At 32.8% G+C, this 13,257-nt stretch overlaps 1 protein-coding gene across 1 annotated transcript in view; it reads left to right on the top strand.

Annotated features, from left to right (window-relative positions):
• Positions 1–13,257, top strand: part of RGS22 (regulator of G protein signaling 22) — a 185,638-nt gene that overhangs the window by 138,729 nt on the left and 33,652 nt on the right. The window contains exons 15-20 of the mRNA XM_023521020.1: positions 2,103–2,297; positions 4,227–4,319; positions 6,089–6,261; positions 7,180–7,342; positions 8,893–9,051; positions 11,071–11,139. Coding sequence (XP_023376788.1) covers positions 2,103–2,297; positions 4,227–4,319; positions 6,089–6,261; positions 7,180–7,342; positions 8,893–9,051; positions 11,071–11,139 — 852 coding nt within the window. The remainder of the gene's footprint in view (positions 1–2,102; positions 2,298–4,226; positions 4,320–6,088; positions 6,262–7,179; positions 7,343–8,892; positions 9,052–11,070; positions 11,140–13,257) is intronic.

Here is a 13,257-nt window from a genome sequence, read left to right as displayed (position 1 = left end):
TCGCTGTTATTCTGTGTGAGATGGGAAGTCACTGGAGAGTTTGAGCAAAGGAGAGAGATGCAAAGTGATTTTTCTGTTTGCTGTGGTAAGAAAAGACTATAAGAAAGCAAAGAGGAACCTGGGAAGACCAGTTAAGATGCTATTGTAAAAAAGCAGGCAAGAGATGAAGGTGGCATATAATTTTTTATTTGACCATTGAAGTAACTTCCAAACTGCCTCGAATCTTGATCTACTCAAACTGTTTCTCCCTCCTGATACTATAGTGATTTATTTCTAAAATTTACATCTAATGATGTCACTTCTCAGAGATTCCCATTATATGACTTTAGGTAAAGAATTCAAATTCCTTACCAAAGAATAAAAGATTATATCCATGCTCTGGTGCCTGCCTCCCTTTATAGCATCCTCTCTTATTCTCTTTCCTTTGGCCATTGTTATCTACTTGGAGCCTGGAATCTCTCCACAGCCTATAAAACACCTTAAGTCTCATGCCTTGGCCCATGTTTTTCTTTTTCTTGAACCATCTTTCTTATCAACTCCCTCCTCTTGTAGATTGACTCCAACTCATTTTTAAAGATTCAGTTGAAGTATTAAAGATAACAGAAGCTTATCTTTTCTTTGAAGAATTTCTGAACCTTTTCCTTCCCCATTCCAAGACATAAATGAGTCTTTTTGTGGGTTTAGTACAATTCAATAAACACTTATGGCATCTATTCTCTGTCAAAAATAGTTTTAAGAGTTGTAGAATCACAGATGAATAAGCTTCAGTACTTGCCCTCAAGGACCTCATTCCAGAAGAGAAGACACATAAATACATAATTGTATTATAGTGTGATAAGTGTAGCAGTAGAAAAGTATGACCTTGGAAGGAGGGTGTGTGTGAAGGATTTTTAGAGGAGGAGAAATCCATGTTCATTTTAAGGAATAAATCAGGGTTTATCAAGCAGATGAAGTACATGAGGTAGGGTGAATACCCCAGATTGAAGAAACAATATGCAATGACATGGAGTGGTAAAACAGCAAGGTTTAAGGAAATTACAGAAAAATTAGCATGTGAGTGTAAAGTTTAAAGGGTAATTAATGGGAGGTGAGCTTGAAAAGAATGGATAGGCAATCACTGAAGATCTTATTTGCAATGCATACCTCCATTGTGATACTTATCACACTGTATTGTAATCACTGGTTTTCAATCCATGTCACCACTAATGGGCTCCTTTAGGGCAGGTGTTAGGACTTTTTCATTAATCTTTGCATACATAGCACCCACCCAAGTGTCTCAGATACAGTGGATGCTCAGTAAATATTTATGTTATTAATGTGGACCCTTTAAAACTTTAAAAGATTATTTTATATAAGACTTATTTGGTATTGGGTAGAAATTGATCCATCAGTTAAGCTATTTATCTATCTATCTGTCTATCTATCAGTCAGTCAATCATCTATCTATTGCCTGGATTGAATCTGGACATTATCAGGTCCAAAGTATAAGTATAAAAAAAATTGAAATAAAGTATAATTAATTAAAGATTCTTAGTAAAATTACACTTAAATCTGATATGCAAGGCATAGCATATCTGATGTAACATTTTAAAAATAAAATGTCATTAAAGTGTTTCTCAGATTTAAATAGCTATTATTGAGAGGCAAGACAAATGAGAAGAATAGGATAGACATCTGTACAGCTTTGTCTAGGAAGCTGGAAGTTCTGTGTATATCTTTCCATTCACTCTTATTTCCTTCTTATATCTCTTCCACAGCACTAGACACCAGATAGAGACATTTTTATAGGAGAAAGGGATAATTAGCAACAGTCCTAAGAATTCTGCAACTCAGTTGGGTAGGGCAGGTAGTCTTCTGGGTCTCTAGACTAGAAGACTAATAGCCGGCTTTTCAACCCTAGTGTATTCTTGCCTCTTGTTTTCAAAAGGGCATTTCAAACTACTTTGGAAAGTAGCACATATATGTAGAAATGTCATGAACATAAGGAAAAAATGGAGACATATAGCCTGGAACCAATCATAATAATCCATAGTAGTAATCTGAGAAAATTTAGAATATCTAAATCTCCCAACATCTTCTTCTTTCTCCCTCTCCTCTCTTAGTATCTTTTTGCTACATATGTTGCTCCTTCGGCCACTCTCGACATTGGACTCCAACAGGAAAAGAAAAAGGAAATTTATATGAAAATACAACCACCGTTTGAAGACCTTTTTGACACAGCAGAAGAATATATCCTTCTCCTCCTACTTGAGCCCTGGACAAAGATGGTAAAATCAGACCAAGTTACTTACAGACAGGTATTGTAGCACTGAAAAGTTGTGTGTTATACAAAACTGATGATAAGTAGCATTGTTAACTCACAAGAGAAAAACTGAAAAAAGTCTCATCTGGCCTAGGGATTTAGAATTAAGATATGGGCAAGCTCAAAATCAGGGCAAGGCAAGTATTTATTACCTATATTTTTTGCCAGTCTCCCTACTGTCTCCTAACAAAAGACTTAAATCGATGTCATTTTTAGTTCTTTGTGCAAATATGTCAGCAGAGAGAGATTTTGGTTTCCTGTGAACCAACAAAATATGCCATGATAATAAACTGGCTTTGTCCCTTCTTGCCATTTCTCAGCAGCAGCCTTAATTTTGATTAATGGCAAAAGCCCGTTTAATTTTATGCTGGATGAGTTATAGTAAATATTACACCCATGGAAAATATAAACGTTTCATATGTATTGTGGAAAGCACATTCTATGACTTCAGTGCTGCTATTTTAAAGCACCCCCAGATGTTCATCAGGTCAGACTGCTTGATTGGATAAAAGTTTCAACACATCTTTTTTTCATTCTAAAAGAGGTCGTTTTAAGCCTCAGTGCTTGAATATTTTCACTAGTCTTATTGATGGGTGGAGGAAATTTCTTTAAATATTTATTCTGAATCACAAATTAAAACCATCCATGGATATTTTTTATATTAAGTTATTGCGTGTACCCTGCACGTGAGTCATTTCAGGTGGAACTCTGCTGTCTTTGTGTTGCTGTTCTTTGTTCATATCTCCTCAACAACTTCTTAGTCGCGTCTCCTATCAGAAAGGATAGGTTAGGAAATTAAGATAAAATTAATACCAAAACACTATGGATAGAGTCACCTTATTGGATTGTTACTAACACGACCCTTATGGCTTACTAAATTCAATGACTAAAATAATTACATTTTTATTCCTGATGTCTCTTTGTCCTAAAGAATTAACATTGCAGAGTTTCTACCACAAATGTGTATACTACACTAGGAAAATTAGGATATCACATGAAATTTTAAAAAAGTCTCTCGAGTTAATTTAGATATAGCATATGGTATAGAAGAAAATGGACCTGAGGTATGGTCTTGAGATGATAAAGATGTAGAATTATAACTTCCCTAAACCAAAAAAGTTTGGCATTAGTAATGATTCTTATGAAAATGCATAGGACAAATTATATACTCTTTTTAATAAGAGGAAAAACAAATCCCTCTTAATTCTAGAAACATCCTTAAATTCAGCCTAGAGAACTTCTCTAAAAGTCCAGCTAATTGGATTATGTAGACTCTGTCTTAAAAAAGATAACCAAGGAGACTACCAAAACCAGCTATTAAATACAGAAAGTTCTGTGAGCCAAACTGACTTTTTCCTTAAACAGAGAAATGGAGAATTACCTTGTTCTCCTGACGACGACATACAACAGTGCAATACACACTCTGAAGGCTGAGGCCTGCTATGAGGTTTACTTTGATGATTAACTCTCTCCTCTCTTGCTACAGCAATAAAACCTTTGGTCACAGACTAATACTAATGATGTCCTGTCATTTCTTGTTCTTCTGTGGATTATTTGGTCCTTACAGCTAGTAGTGCCTGCCTTTATGACTATTATCTTGTTATAATGAATAGAAACCGGAAATACGACCCGACATGTTTGCCTTGTTAGTTCACGAGGGGTGTCCAGAAAGGAGGAATGATTTGGGGGGACAGTATATCATTACATAGGAATGTATGTATTTTTTTTATCGGATGCATTCAAAATCTGACTTTGCTGTAGCTGATATTTTTTGCTATGTTGGTCTCGCTTCCAAACTAATTTACTTTATTGGCAAGTATATTTGGTTTTTAGCCCACTGTTATTGGCAAAGTGTACATTCTTCCCCCACTTTTTCATAATGCACATTCTATTGATGTGACAAGCTTTAGTATTATTTTATTAGGTGGAGCTGGTGGAAGAAACTCGACAACTAGACTCCACATACTTCAGAAAGCTACAGGCTTTGCACAAAGAGACATTTTCCAAGAAACCTGAGGTAAGACAGCTCTCCACTTAGAACAACAAACTTTTATCCTGGGAAGTATTACTATTAAATATATTTGTGGAGATCAGGGGTGGGGAGTAGGAGATCATATATTGATAAAGTAGGGGATAGTTTCATTTTTCTGGGCATCTTTTCCTAGCATGGTACATTTGACAGGTGTTACTTTTTGACACATTTAACAGAGGTAGCACAGGGAGCCAGGCTACTTGTTTGCCTTAGCTAAGAAAGAGCCTTCAAGCCACACTATATATTCCTTTGAATGTTTTTGGATATTTTTTGTATGGCAACAACCCTGTTGTCAAGTCACAAAAGAGTTAAATTGAGTTTTCCAAACAGAAAAGGAATTGTTGTGTGACAGCAGTAGGGAAAACAATTTTTTTAAAAATATGGAGAAGATTAGGGGAAGTCAGTAAAAAGACCATAGGATTGACCAGGATATGAAGGTGTTAATTTTGATTTATAAATTCAGAACTTTTGGATTGGCTTAAGTAAACCATGATAGATCCATAAAGCAATAAAATTAAATGTGTATCTACATGAAAAAATCGAGTTTAGATTCATGTTTATTGACATGGAAAATGCTCAGGACATATTATATAATAATGTAGGGAACAAAAACACTGGTATGAACTTATGTGTATAAGATTATATGTGTATTTCTACAAGAGAGATATCTGGAAAAAAAATGGTAAAGATAGCTCAGAGTGGTAAGGGTTCAGGTGATTTTCACTTTCTTCTTTGTACCTATCTGAAATTTTTACTCTTTTACAACAAAGTTTTACAAAACAGTAAAGTTATTTTTTAAATGTAACCTTCATGAAGTTGCCTCATTAACACAGAAGTTTTCTTTTTGAGACATCTTGGAAAAGGATACATAAAAATCCATAAAGGTAACACATTATAAAGTTCTTTTTTAAGCTTTATGAACTAAAATTTGTAACACTCCCCATAATCCTTCTACTTATAGGAAATCAATTTTGAAAATATTGGTAGTTTATCTTATGGTCTGTTGCTTTGCAAAAACAAATAGGGAGATGAATTAATTATATAAGGAATTACAAAACAGGATTTTTCAGAGAATAAGCCTCTCTAGCTCTTTGCCCTGTAGGGCTTGTAAACTGTCTGCAAAACATCAGAGGTCTTTAAAATACCCCCAAATTAACTTTTATATAAAGGAAATTACATTTAAAGAATGTAATCTTTATTAGAAAAGCATCTTGCATTACTCTATAACTTTTAAAATTGTTATAGATAAAAGAATATTTTATGTTCATGATATATTGTTAACAAAAAGAACCAAATTACAAAATCATACATAGTTGTATAGTTCTGTCTTCATTTTTAATAAACTACATGTGTGTAGACAAAAAAAAACTAGAAGGATATATATATATATGTTAATGGTGGTTATACCTGAATGGCAGTATTGTGTAGGCTTTTTGTTTTCTTCTTTTCATTAGAAAGACATTACTTCTATACTAACAAAAATAAGAAAGTTAATATTTTATAAACAAGTATATAGTAAATGTTTACTAAATGTTCTCCGAAAGAAGAGAATGGAATGGAAAGGAACAGGAATAGCGTGTGAAGGACTTTGATATGAGTTAGAACCAGATTCTAGATTGTTTACCCAATTCTACCATTGGAAAGTTAAATGGTATTGGCCTAATAGTTAATTTTTATTTCATTTTTTTCTATTTAAGTTTAAATAGTAATGTGATGTGTTTAAGAGATTTTTATGAAGAGCATTATTTTGCTAGGATGCTACTTATGAAATTGGAACTGTTATTTCACCACTTCCTGATGTATCTAAACAAACAGAATACTGGAATAATGTCCCTGAAGAATATAGGAATTTTAATTTTAATAATCTGCTTAGCAACAAACTGGAGTTTGAACATTTCCGTCAGTTTCTTGAGGCTCATAATTCAAGGTAAGAAATATAACTATTGCAAAATGTATTTTTTCTAAGCTACTTATTTTTTTAAGCTACTTCGTTTGATTCAACATATTATAAAAGTGATTTGGTTCTAGATTTTACCCATGTCAACAAAAAAATAATGAGCAGAATTATCTGAAATCTGTATGGATAATTTTTTGTTAAAGTATGCATTTTGACAATAGCAACATCTAAAATGTTATTTTAAGTGGTTAAACAATATTTGTTGATACTTTTAGCTTTGGTTAAATTAAAACACAAGTATGTTTTATCCTTTCTTTTTTTTTGCATTTTTCTTGACAGGTGCTTCAATTATTATTTCTGAGAAGTGTCTCTTATATTTCACTAAGCTATTATAATAAGTGTAATATTTTGTTAATTTATATTAGTTATTACATAAGTGAAATGTAGTTTTGCACAGAATCTTGGAAACTTATGACATATTTGTCTAATATAAACTGAAGTATTGATCATCTTTTTTCCAATAATTTTCTCCCAAGTTAGCAGAAACTGTTTAGACTTGGAAGCCAAATTTCACACATCCAATTTCCCTTCTTTGTATGAAGATTATTCTAAATTTAGCATGTTGCCAAATAGACATGCAGTAGGTGGAAATGTTCTCATGTTTGAAACTGACAGTACTAGTCCATCATTAATGGAAGAGCTCTGAGACCCTCCCCATAATGGTGAGAGAATCTTTTCTGATCCCAGGTCTCCTAGTGGTCATTCATATGTTTAGCCAGGATGAGACATAATATTATTCTAATTAGTTCTGTAATTTAATCAGCTGTGCTAACTTGTCAAGATAACCACTTTTCTAAGTTCTGTCAAAACAACAGCTTTGTTTGGTATTTAGTAGAATCAAGAGAAATAAATAAGAAGGGTTGTACTTTGTTTTTGTTTTCATTTTAGCATGGACCTTATGTGCTGGATCGACATTGAGCAGTTCCGGAGAATAATTCACAAAGATCGAAAGCAAAGGGAGGAAAAATCTAGATATATTAAAAACAAATACCTTAATAAAAAATATTTCTTTGGACCCAACAGTCCAGCTTCTCTACATCAGCAGGACCAGGTATCAACATGCAAATATATTTTCTATATTGAAGTATGAAAACCAGTAATTTATTTCTTTTTGCCAACAACCAGAAAGTCATTTTTTTTCTTTCGCTTTTATGACTTATATGTTAGACTCTTTTGATATCTCATTATTTTTAGGTATTCAAAAGTATCTACAAACTAAATGTCTTTAAAATTCACTTATGTCTTACATATTATTTTTAAAAGTGTTATTTTAAAAGTAATTTATAGAATAAAAAAATTTTATTCATTCATTCATGAAATTTTGAGGTCCTTGATGCTACTGTATGGACCTTCTATAGCTTAACATGCTGAGAATTTAAAATTCAGTGGAAAAAGTCACCCATTGCTATCATAGCAAATGATTGTATTTACTACAGAGGTGTTTTGCCAATGACCCTTCTTCTTCATTTATTTATTTTTTGCTTCTATTTTGACTTTACTTTTATTTTTATTTACTTATTTTATATATAAGGATATTTGCATCACATTATATTTTATATAGATCATGCTAGTTCTAATTTCAGTTATGTGACCAATTTGCTCTTTGATTATAATTAGTCTTTTCTCTTTTTTCCTTATTCTTTATTAAAAAAACAGTATTGTTGCTAATATTGTTGGATTAATATTAAATTCTGGCTAAGAGGGTTTCTCCTTTGTTTTTATGTTAAACATATTATTAGTAGGATTTGATTAATGTTATTAATCAAAGGAGAGCTAAGAATAAGATAATTTTTCCAATGAGCAGTCCAAAAATTTTGAGTGGTATGTATACAGAAACAGGTAGAAAACAGAATCATTTGGAGCAGGAAATAGTATTAATAGCTTGTTGAAGACAATAATTATGCAGAAGGAAGATTTAGGCCACAAAACATTGTATTTTATAAAATGTACTTGCTACCTGAGTAAATCTCTCTGGAGACTATTGTCTGTGTAACCTGGCCTTTTTCTACTTCCTGCTGCCTCTGTATTCTTCTTCTAAGTTGTTGGAACAACTGTCCATTGCTACCACGACCATTGTCCACCACTTCCAACCCAGTATTTGTTGGTATTATACATATTTATATCTCAGTCAAGGTTGTCTCTTAATTAATGCCTCATTCTCCTCACATGCAAAAGAAAATGATTTCTCAAGAAAATCAATTCGACTAGAGTCACAGATTCATAGGACTAGAAGAGAACTTAGAAAACAAACTAATGCTCTCATTCTACAGTTGAAGATACTGAGGCTATGGAGGGAAAAAAAATGGCATTGCTTGTGGTCACACAGGATAAAAATCCCATTTCTGTGTTCTTTGAAATATATCATAAGCAAAATCGTATATCTAAAACAACCATCTCATAAATCACAATTCTCCAATGTTAGAGGAGTTATCTGTCTTTCCTATACACAATATAGTCAGGAGCTGTTTTACAGAAAATGAAACTTGTAGCACCTATCAGGTGCTCAACAGATGGTTTGGAGGTGAATGAATAAATTAATGACTTAGTGTCTCTTTTCCAAAACAGAAGTTTGCAGTTTCTGTTTCATTTTTATTTTCTTAGATAATGAATTTAAGCGGTGGCTGGGGGAAGATTCTCCATGAGCAGCTGGATGCACCTATTCTAATTGAAATTCAGAAGCATGTCCTAAATAGGCTAGAAAATGTGTGGTTGCCATTGTTTCTTGCAAGTAAACAGTTTGCAGAACGTCAAAAGATAAAGGTATATGTGTTAGTACTACAATCTTTGGACAACAATTGACAGTACCTCTCAAAACATCACATGTGCGCACATGTTGTACTTCTATGACATCGTGGTTAAGAGTGTGGAATCAGACTTCTCAAGTTTTAATCTTAATACCGCCATATGTTAATTGCACACTTTTAAGTTTCATAACCTTAGTTTTCTCATTTGAGAAAAAATGGAGTTAATAAGAGCAGTTACTTCATAAGATTATTGTGAAGATGAAATGAAATGATGTATATTTAATTTCTTAGGTGCCTGGCACACAGCAAACACTCAAATATTATCTATTAATATATTTGCTATTGTTTATATTATTAAGTTCTCACAATAAATGGGCAAGGATATATAAGGAAGAATGATTAAATGAATTGTGATAATTTTGTACTATGGAAAACTATGTAGATTTCCATGTGCCCTGAGATTATAAAAATGAGATTAAAATATAAAATGAAATTTCCACATGTACTGATGTGGGAGATATTGAGTGAAACAAACAGGATGTAGAAAAATATATAGAAGATAATCCCATTATATATACATATGTCTCTTTGGCTGTCTATGCATTTCTTTCTGTCTGTTTATCTATTTATCTGTCTACTTATCTTTATGTTTATGACAAAAGATCTAAAGGGATTTGCCTTCTGGGAATGGGTTTGGGAGTGAGAAGGACTTTTTTGCTTTTGCTTTATAAAGTGGGGTATGTGGCTTTTTTTTTTTCTTTTTTGCTTTGTTTTGTTTTTATTTTTTAAAGAGTATGTATTACTTTGATAATTTAAAATATCATCATTACACCTAAAAACAGGCTAACCTGATCTTTACAAAAATAACAAAAGGGGCAGAGAGCAAGTAATTTTGTACTTTAATATGCCAAGCACATGCCAGTAGTAGTAATCAGGAAGACTCTAAAAACCCTGCCCTTTGTATTCATTTTATCAAACACTTTGAGGCTTACTTATCTGGAAATATCCTTAGTCTTCTGAGCACCTCATGTTATAGAAAACACAGTACAGCCGGGAGCATAGAATTTATAGTATAAAGAAGAGCTGGCTTGTCTTAGGCAAAAAGTTCCTGGAAATAAACTTTGGGATAACTCAAATTTTTTTTATTCCTTTCTGCAGGCTAACTCCAATTCCTTATCCATAACCAAGTATAAAGATATTTATCTTACTAATATTATTTACCATATTTCCTCTATTTTTACCCAATGGTTTTATTATAACTTACAGCCATTTCCTAATTTAGCATTCTTTGGGTGGCCAACGACATAAACTGATTCTGGCAGACTTACCCCAAAGACAGAAGAGAAGGGAAACAATTTATTATAAAGTGGAGCTGGAGCATCTCACACACTTAGGGAAAGAATTGACACTCAAACCTTAAAAAGGTCAGGGGCCAGGACGGCTGTGGGAACCCAGCAAGAAAAATGTGCAGATCTTTGCTCCAGCTGTGGGTGTCCAACAGACTCAGCAGCAGTGATTCTAGCCTCTGTCTCTCTAGGTTAGCTTCTGGACCTATCTGCTATGGAAGAGGGATAGAGTCACCTAGCACAGATTGACAGGTTCCCAAGAAAGAGAAAATATTGGCAATAACCTCAAGAAATGTCTACTATATTTCCTGTCTGTGTTGAGTAACTTTTGTACTCTTCTAAAATTAGTCGTGACTAGAAAGCACAAAAATCTGGGAAGCTCTAATGATCTCTCCAGCTTCAGTTTCCATGTGACCCAAACTGAAACTATTATTTACATTTGGGGCAGAACAGTTGGCTATTATTATCTCCATTTTGCGGAAGAGGAATCTATTTGGAACAGAGAACTTGAGTGAACTGCCCAGGGATCTGAGCAGGACTTCCATTTCTAAATCTGATCCTCTTTCTTCTGAATTGTGCTGTCTCTTTCCCACTTTTTTGACCTCATTTTCAAAGCCATTTAATTAGTAAATTGTTTCAAAACTTGAGACATTCTAAATCACGAATAAAATAATTGGTTTTGCTCTTAGGTCCAAATGAAAGACATAGCCGAAGAACTCTTACTACAGAAGCATGAAAGGAAAATCGGGGTCTGGAAGGCAAGTGATATTTGTTATATTCTTCCTCCTGTAAGTCCTACTCCATTAAATTTTTTTAAAAAAAAAATTTTAAGAGTTTAATTATAAGAGCCAAACTGATGACATATGCCAGAGAGCACGATCTCAAATGCTCTCGACCTCTTCTTGTTCAAAGACTCTCATTGAAGACCCTGCTTCCAAAGCTACCAACTGGCTACCGACACTATTCTTAATTGGCTGAAGGGATCCAGCAGAGAGTGTGATTCAACCTTGGCCGCCTTCCTAAAGTGCTCCTTGACTTGCTTAAGAAGTGTCTGATCGGACTTTAAATATGTATTTTTATTTATTTTGCTTATGGTGGTTTTATTGAGACAGGCTGTTCATTCCAGCACATGGTAGTGTATTTATTATTGAGAGTAGATTACACAATGAGGAGTATGCAGCAGAATCAAGCAGGTTACATTATCTTACATTATCCCCCTTTATTTAGAATTACATTTGAGCTTTAAAAGAATTAGGGTAACTATTATATTGGTGATTATTTAAACCACTATAATATGATACCTTATTAGAAATTGCCCATTATGCTTCTTTTTTTAAAATTTTTATTTTATTATTAGTTTCAAGTATACAGTACACTAGTTAGACATTTATATAGTTTATGAAATGACCCCCCTGATTGCTCTTTCTCTCCTCTGGCTGTCCACCTAGCCATTACATTATGCTCCTTAACAAGCACAATAAACATGGTCTTTTTTTTGAGACTACAAATATATGTGTATTCATCCTTCTACAGGTCTTAATAGAATGTCAAACTAGACCCAGGTTACCCATTGCAAATGAACAAAGATAAATTTTTGTTTGACTGTTACAGGAGTGTATGTATCTGCTAAGATCCTCTTTTTCTGTATTTTGTTCTTGAAAGGAAATAAACAGTTCTCATGTTTGTCTTTTTCCATATTTTTATTGAAACACTAAGTAGAATGAGCTTATATTTCATAATATTGTGCATTATATATTATTTTCTGTTTAGTTAAATTACAAGTTTTAGTTAAATTACTAAGTTTTAGTATCTTAAGAAGCAGGTCTTAAAAAATTATTTGCTGAGTGAGTTTTAAATAAACATCCCAGTCTAATACATAGTTGTAGCTATTTATAGGGCTATAACTTTAATATGAACCATATGGTGAGAGTCTTAACTTTTTGTCCAGAGAACACGACATGCACCTCACTAAAATGGTGATAGACATCTACTCACTTTATCTGGGTTAAAGGTACCACCATTCATCTAGACTGCCTGGAGTTGCCTTCAATTTTCAGTTTCCAACTCAGATGGACTCCTCAAAGCCCTTCTCTGTAGAGCATTTTTTACTCCTCCAGGCAGAATTAGTTACTTCTTTGTGTTCTCATAGCACTTTTTACATAACTTTCTTAAACACTCATATTAATGGTCACACATGATTTGTTTCAAGAAACTTACTTTATGCATTATCAGTAATGGATATTTATCATGTGTTTTGATTGATTGTTACTATAATTCCTCAATTCATATTAAACAATGCCTTTGCAATGATGAATGGTTGTAGGCTAAACTAAGATTTGGGAAACTTCGATATAATTTATCCAGTAAAAAAAAATCTATTTAGTAAATTCAATAAAATCTATTTCTTACGTTTTTTAATCTGGGAGGGTACAGGGGAATGAATATGTTATCCAGAAGGGTTAAAGTAAAAAAAAAATAGATGCCTTTCATTTCAAAATGGTGAAAATGTAAAATAAGTAATACCTTTAAGCATTACTAAAATCCCATGGGTCCTTCAGGCTTTTTTTTTTGTTGTTTTATAAAGTGAATCCTCATTTAGAGGAAGTTTATTATTGAAAATAATGTATTAATTATTTCTTCTTGTTATTCATTGCTAGTAACAATTTATTATTAAAATAATATAAATATATGTCACTGAAAAACATGATCTTTCCAGGACGGAATTATAGTGAAGATCCACAGTAAATTTTCTATTTAAATTAATTGGTAATTTTTTTCTAAAAATTTTGAAAAAATATCTTGAATGCTCAACTGCTTTTATTTTATAAAAGGCAGAAGAATATGTTAATATATAACACATGTAACATATGTAATGA

This window comes from Pteropus vampyrus, unplaced genomic scaffold, assembly GCF_000151845.1.
Source record: "Pteropus vampyrus isolate Shadow unplaced genomic scaffold, Pvam_2.0 Scaffold287, whole genome shotgun sequence".
In the NCBI taxonomy this organism is placed as follows: Eukaryota; Metazoa; Chordata; class Mammalia; order Chiroptera; family Pteropodidae; genus Pteropus; species Pteropus vampyrus.
Note: the sequence above shows the minus strand (reverse complement) of the source record. Positions and strands in the feature narration are given on the sequence as shown.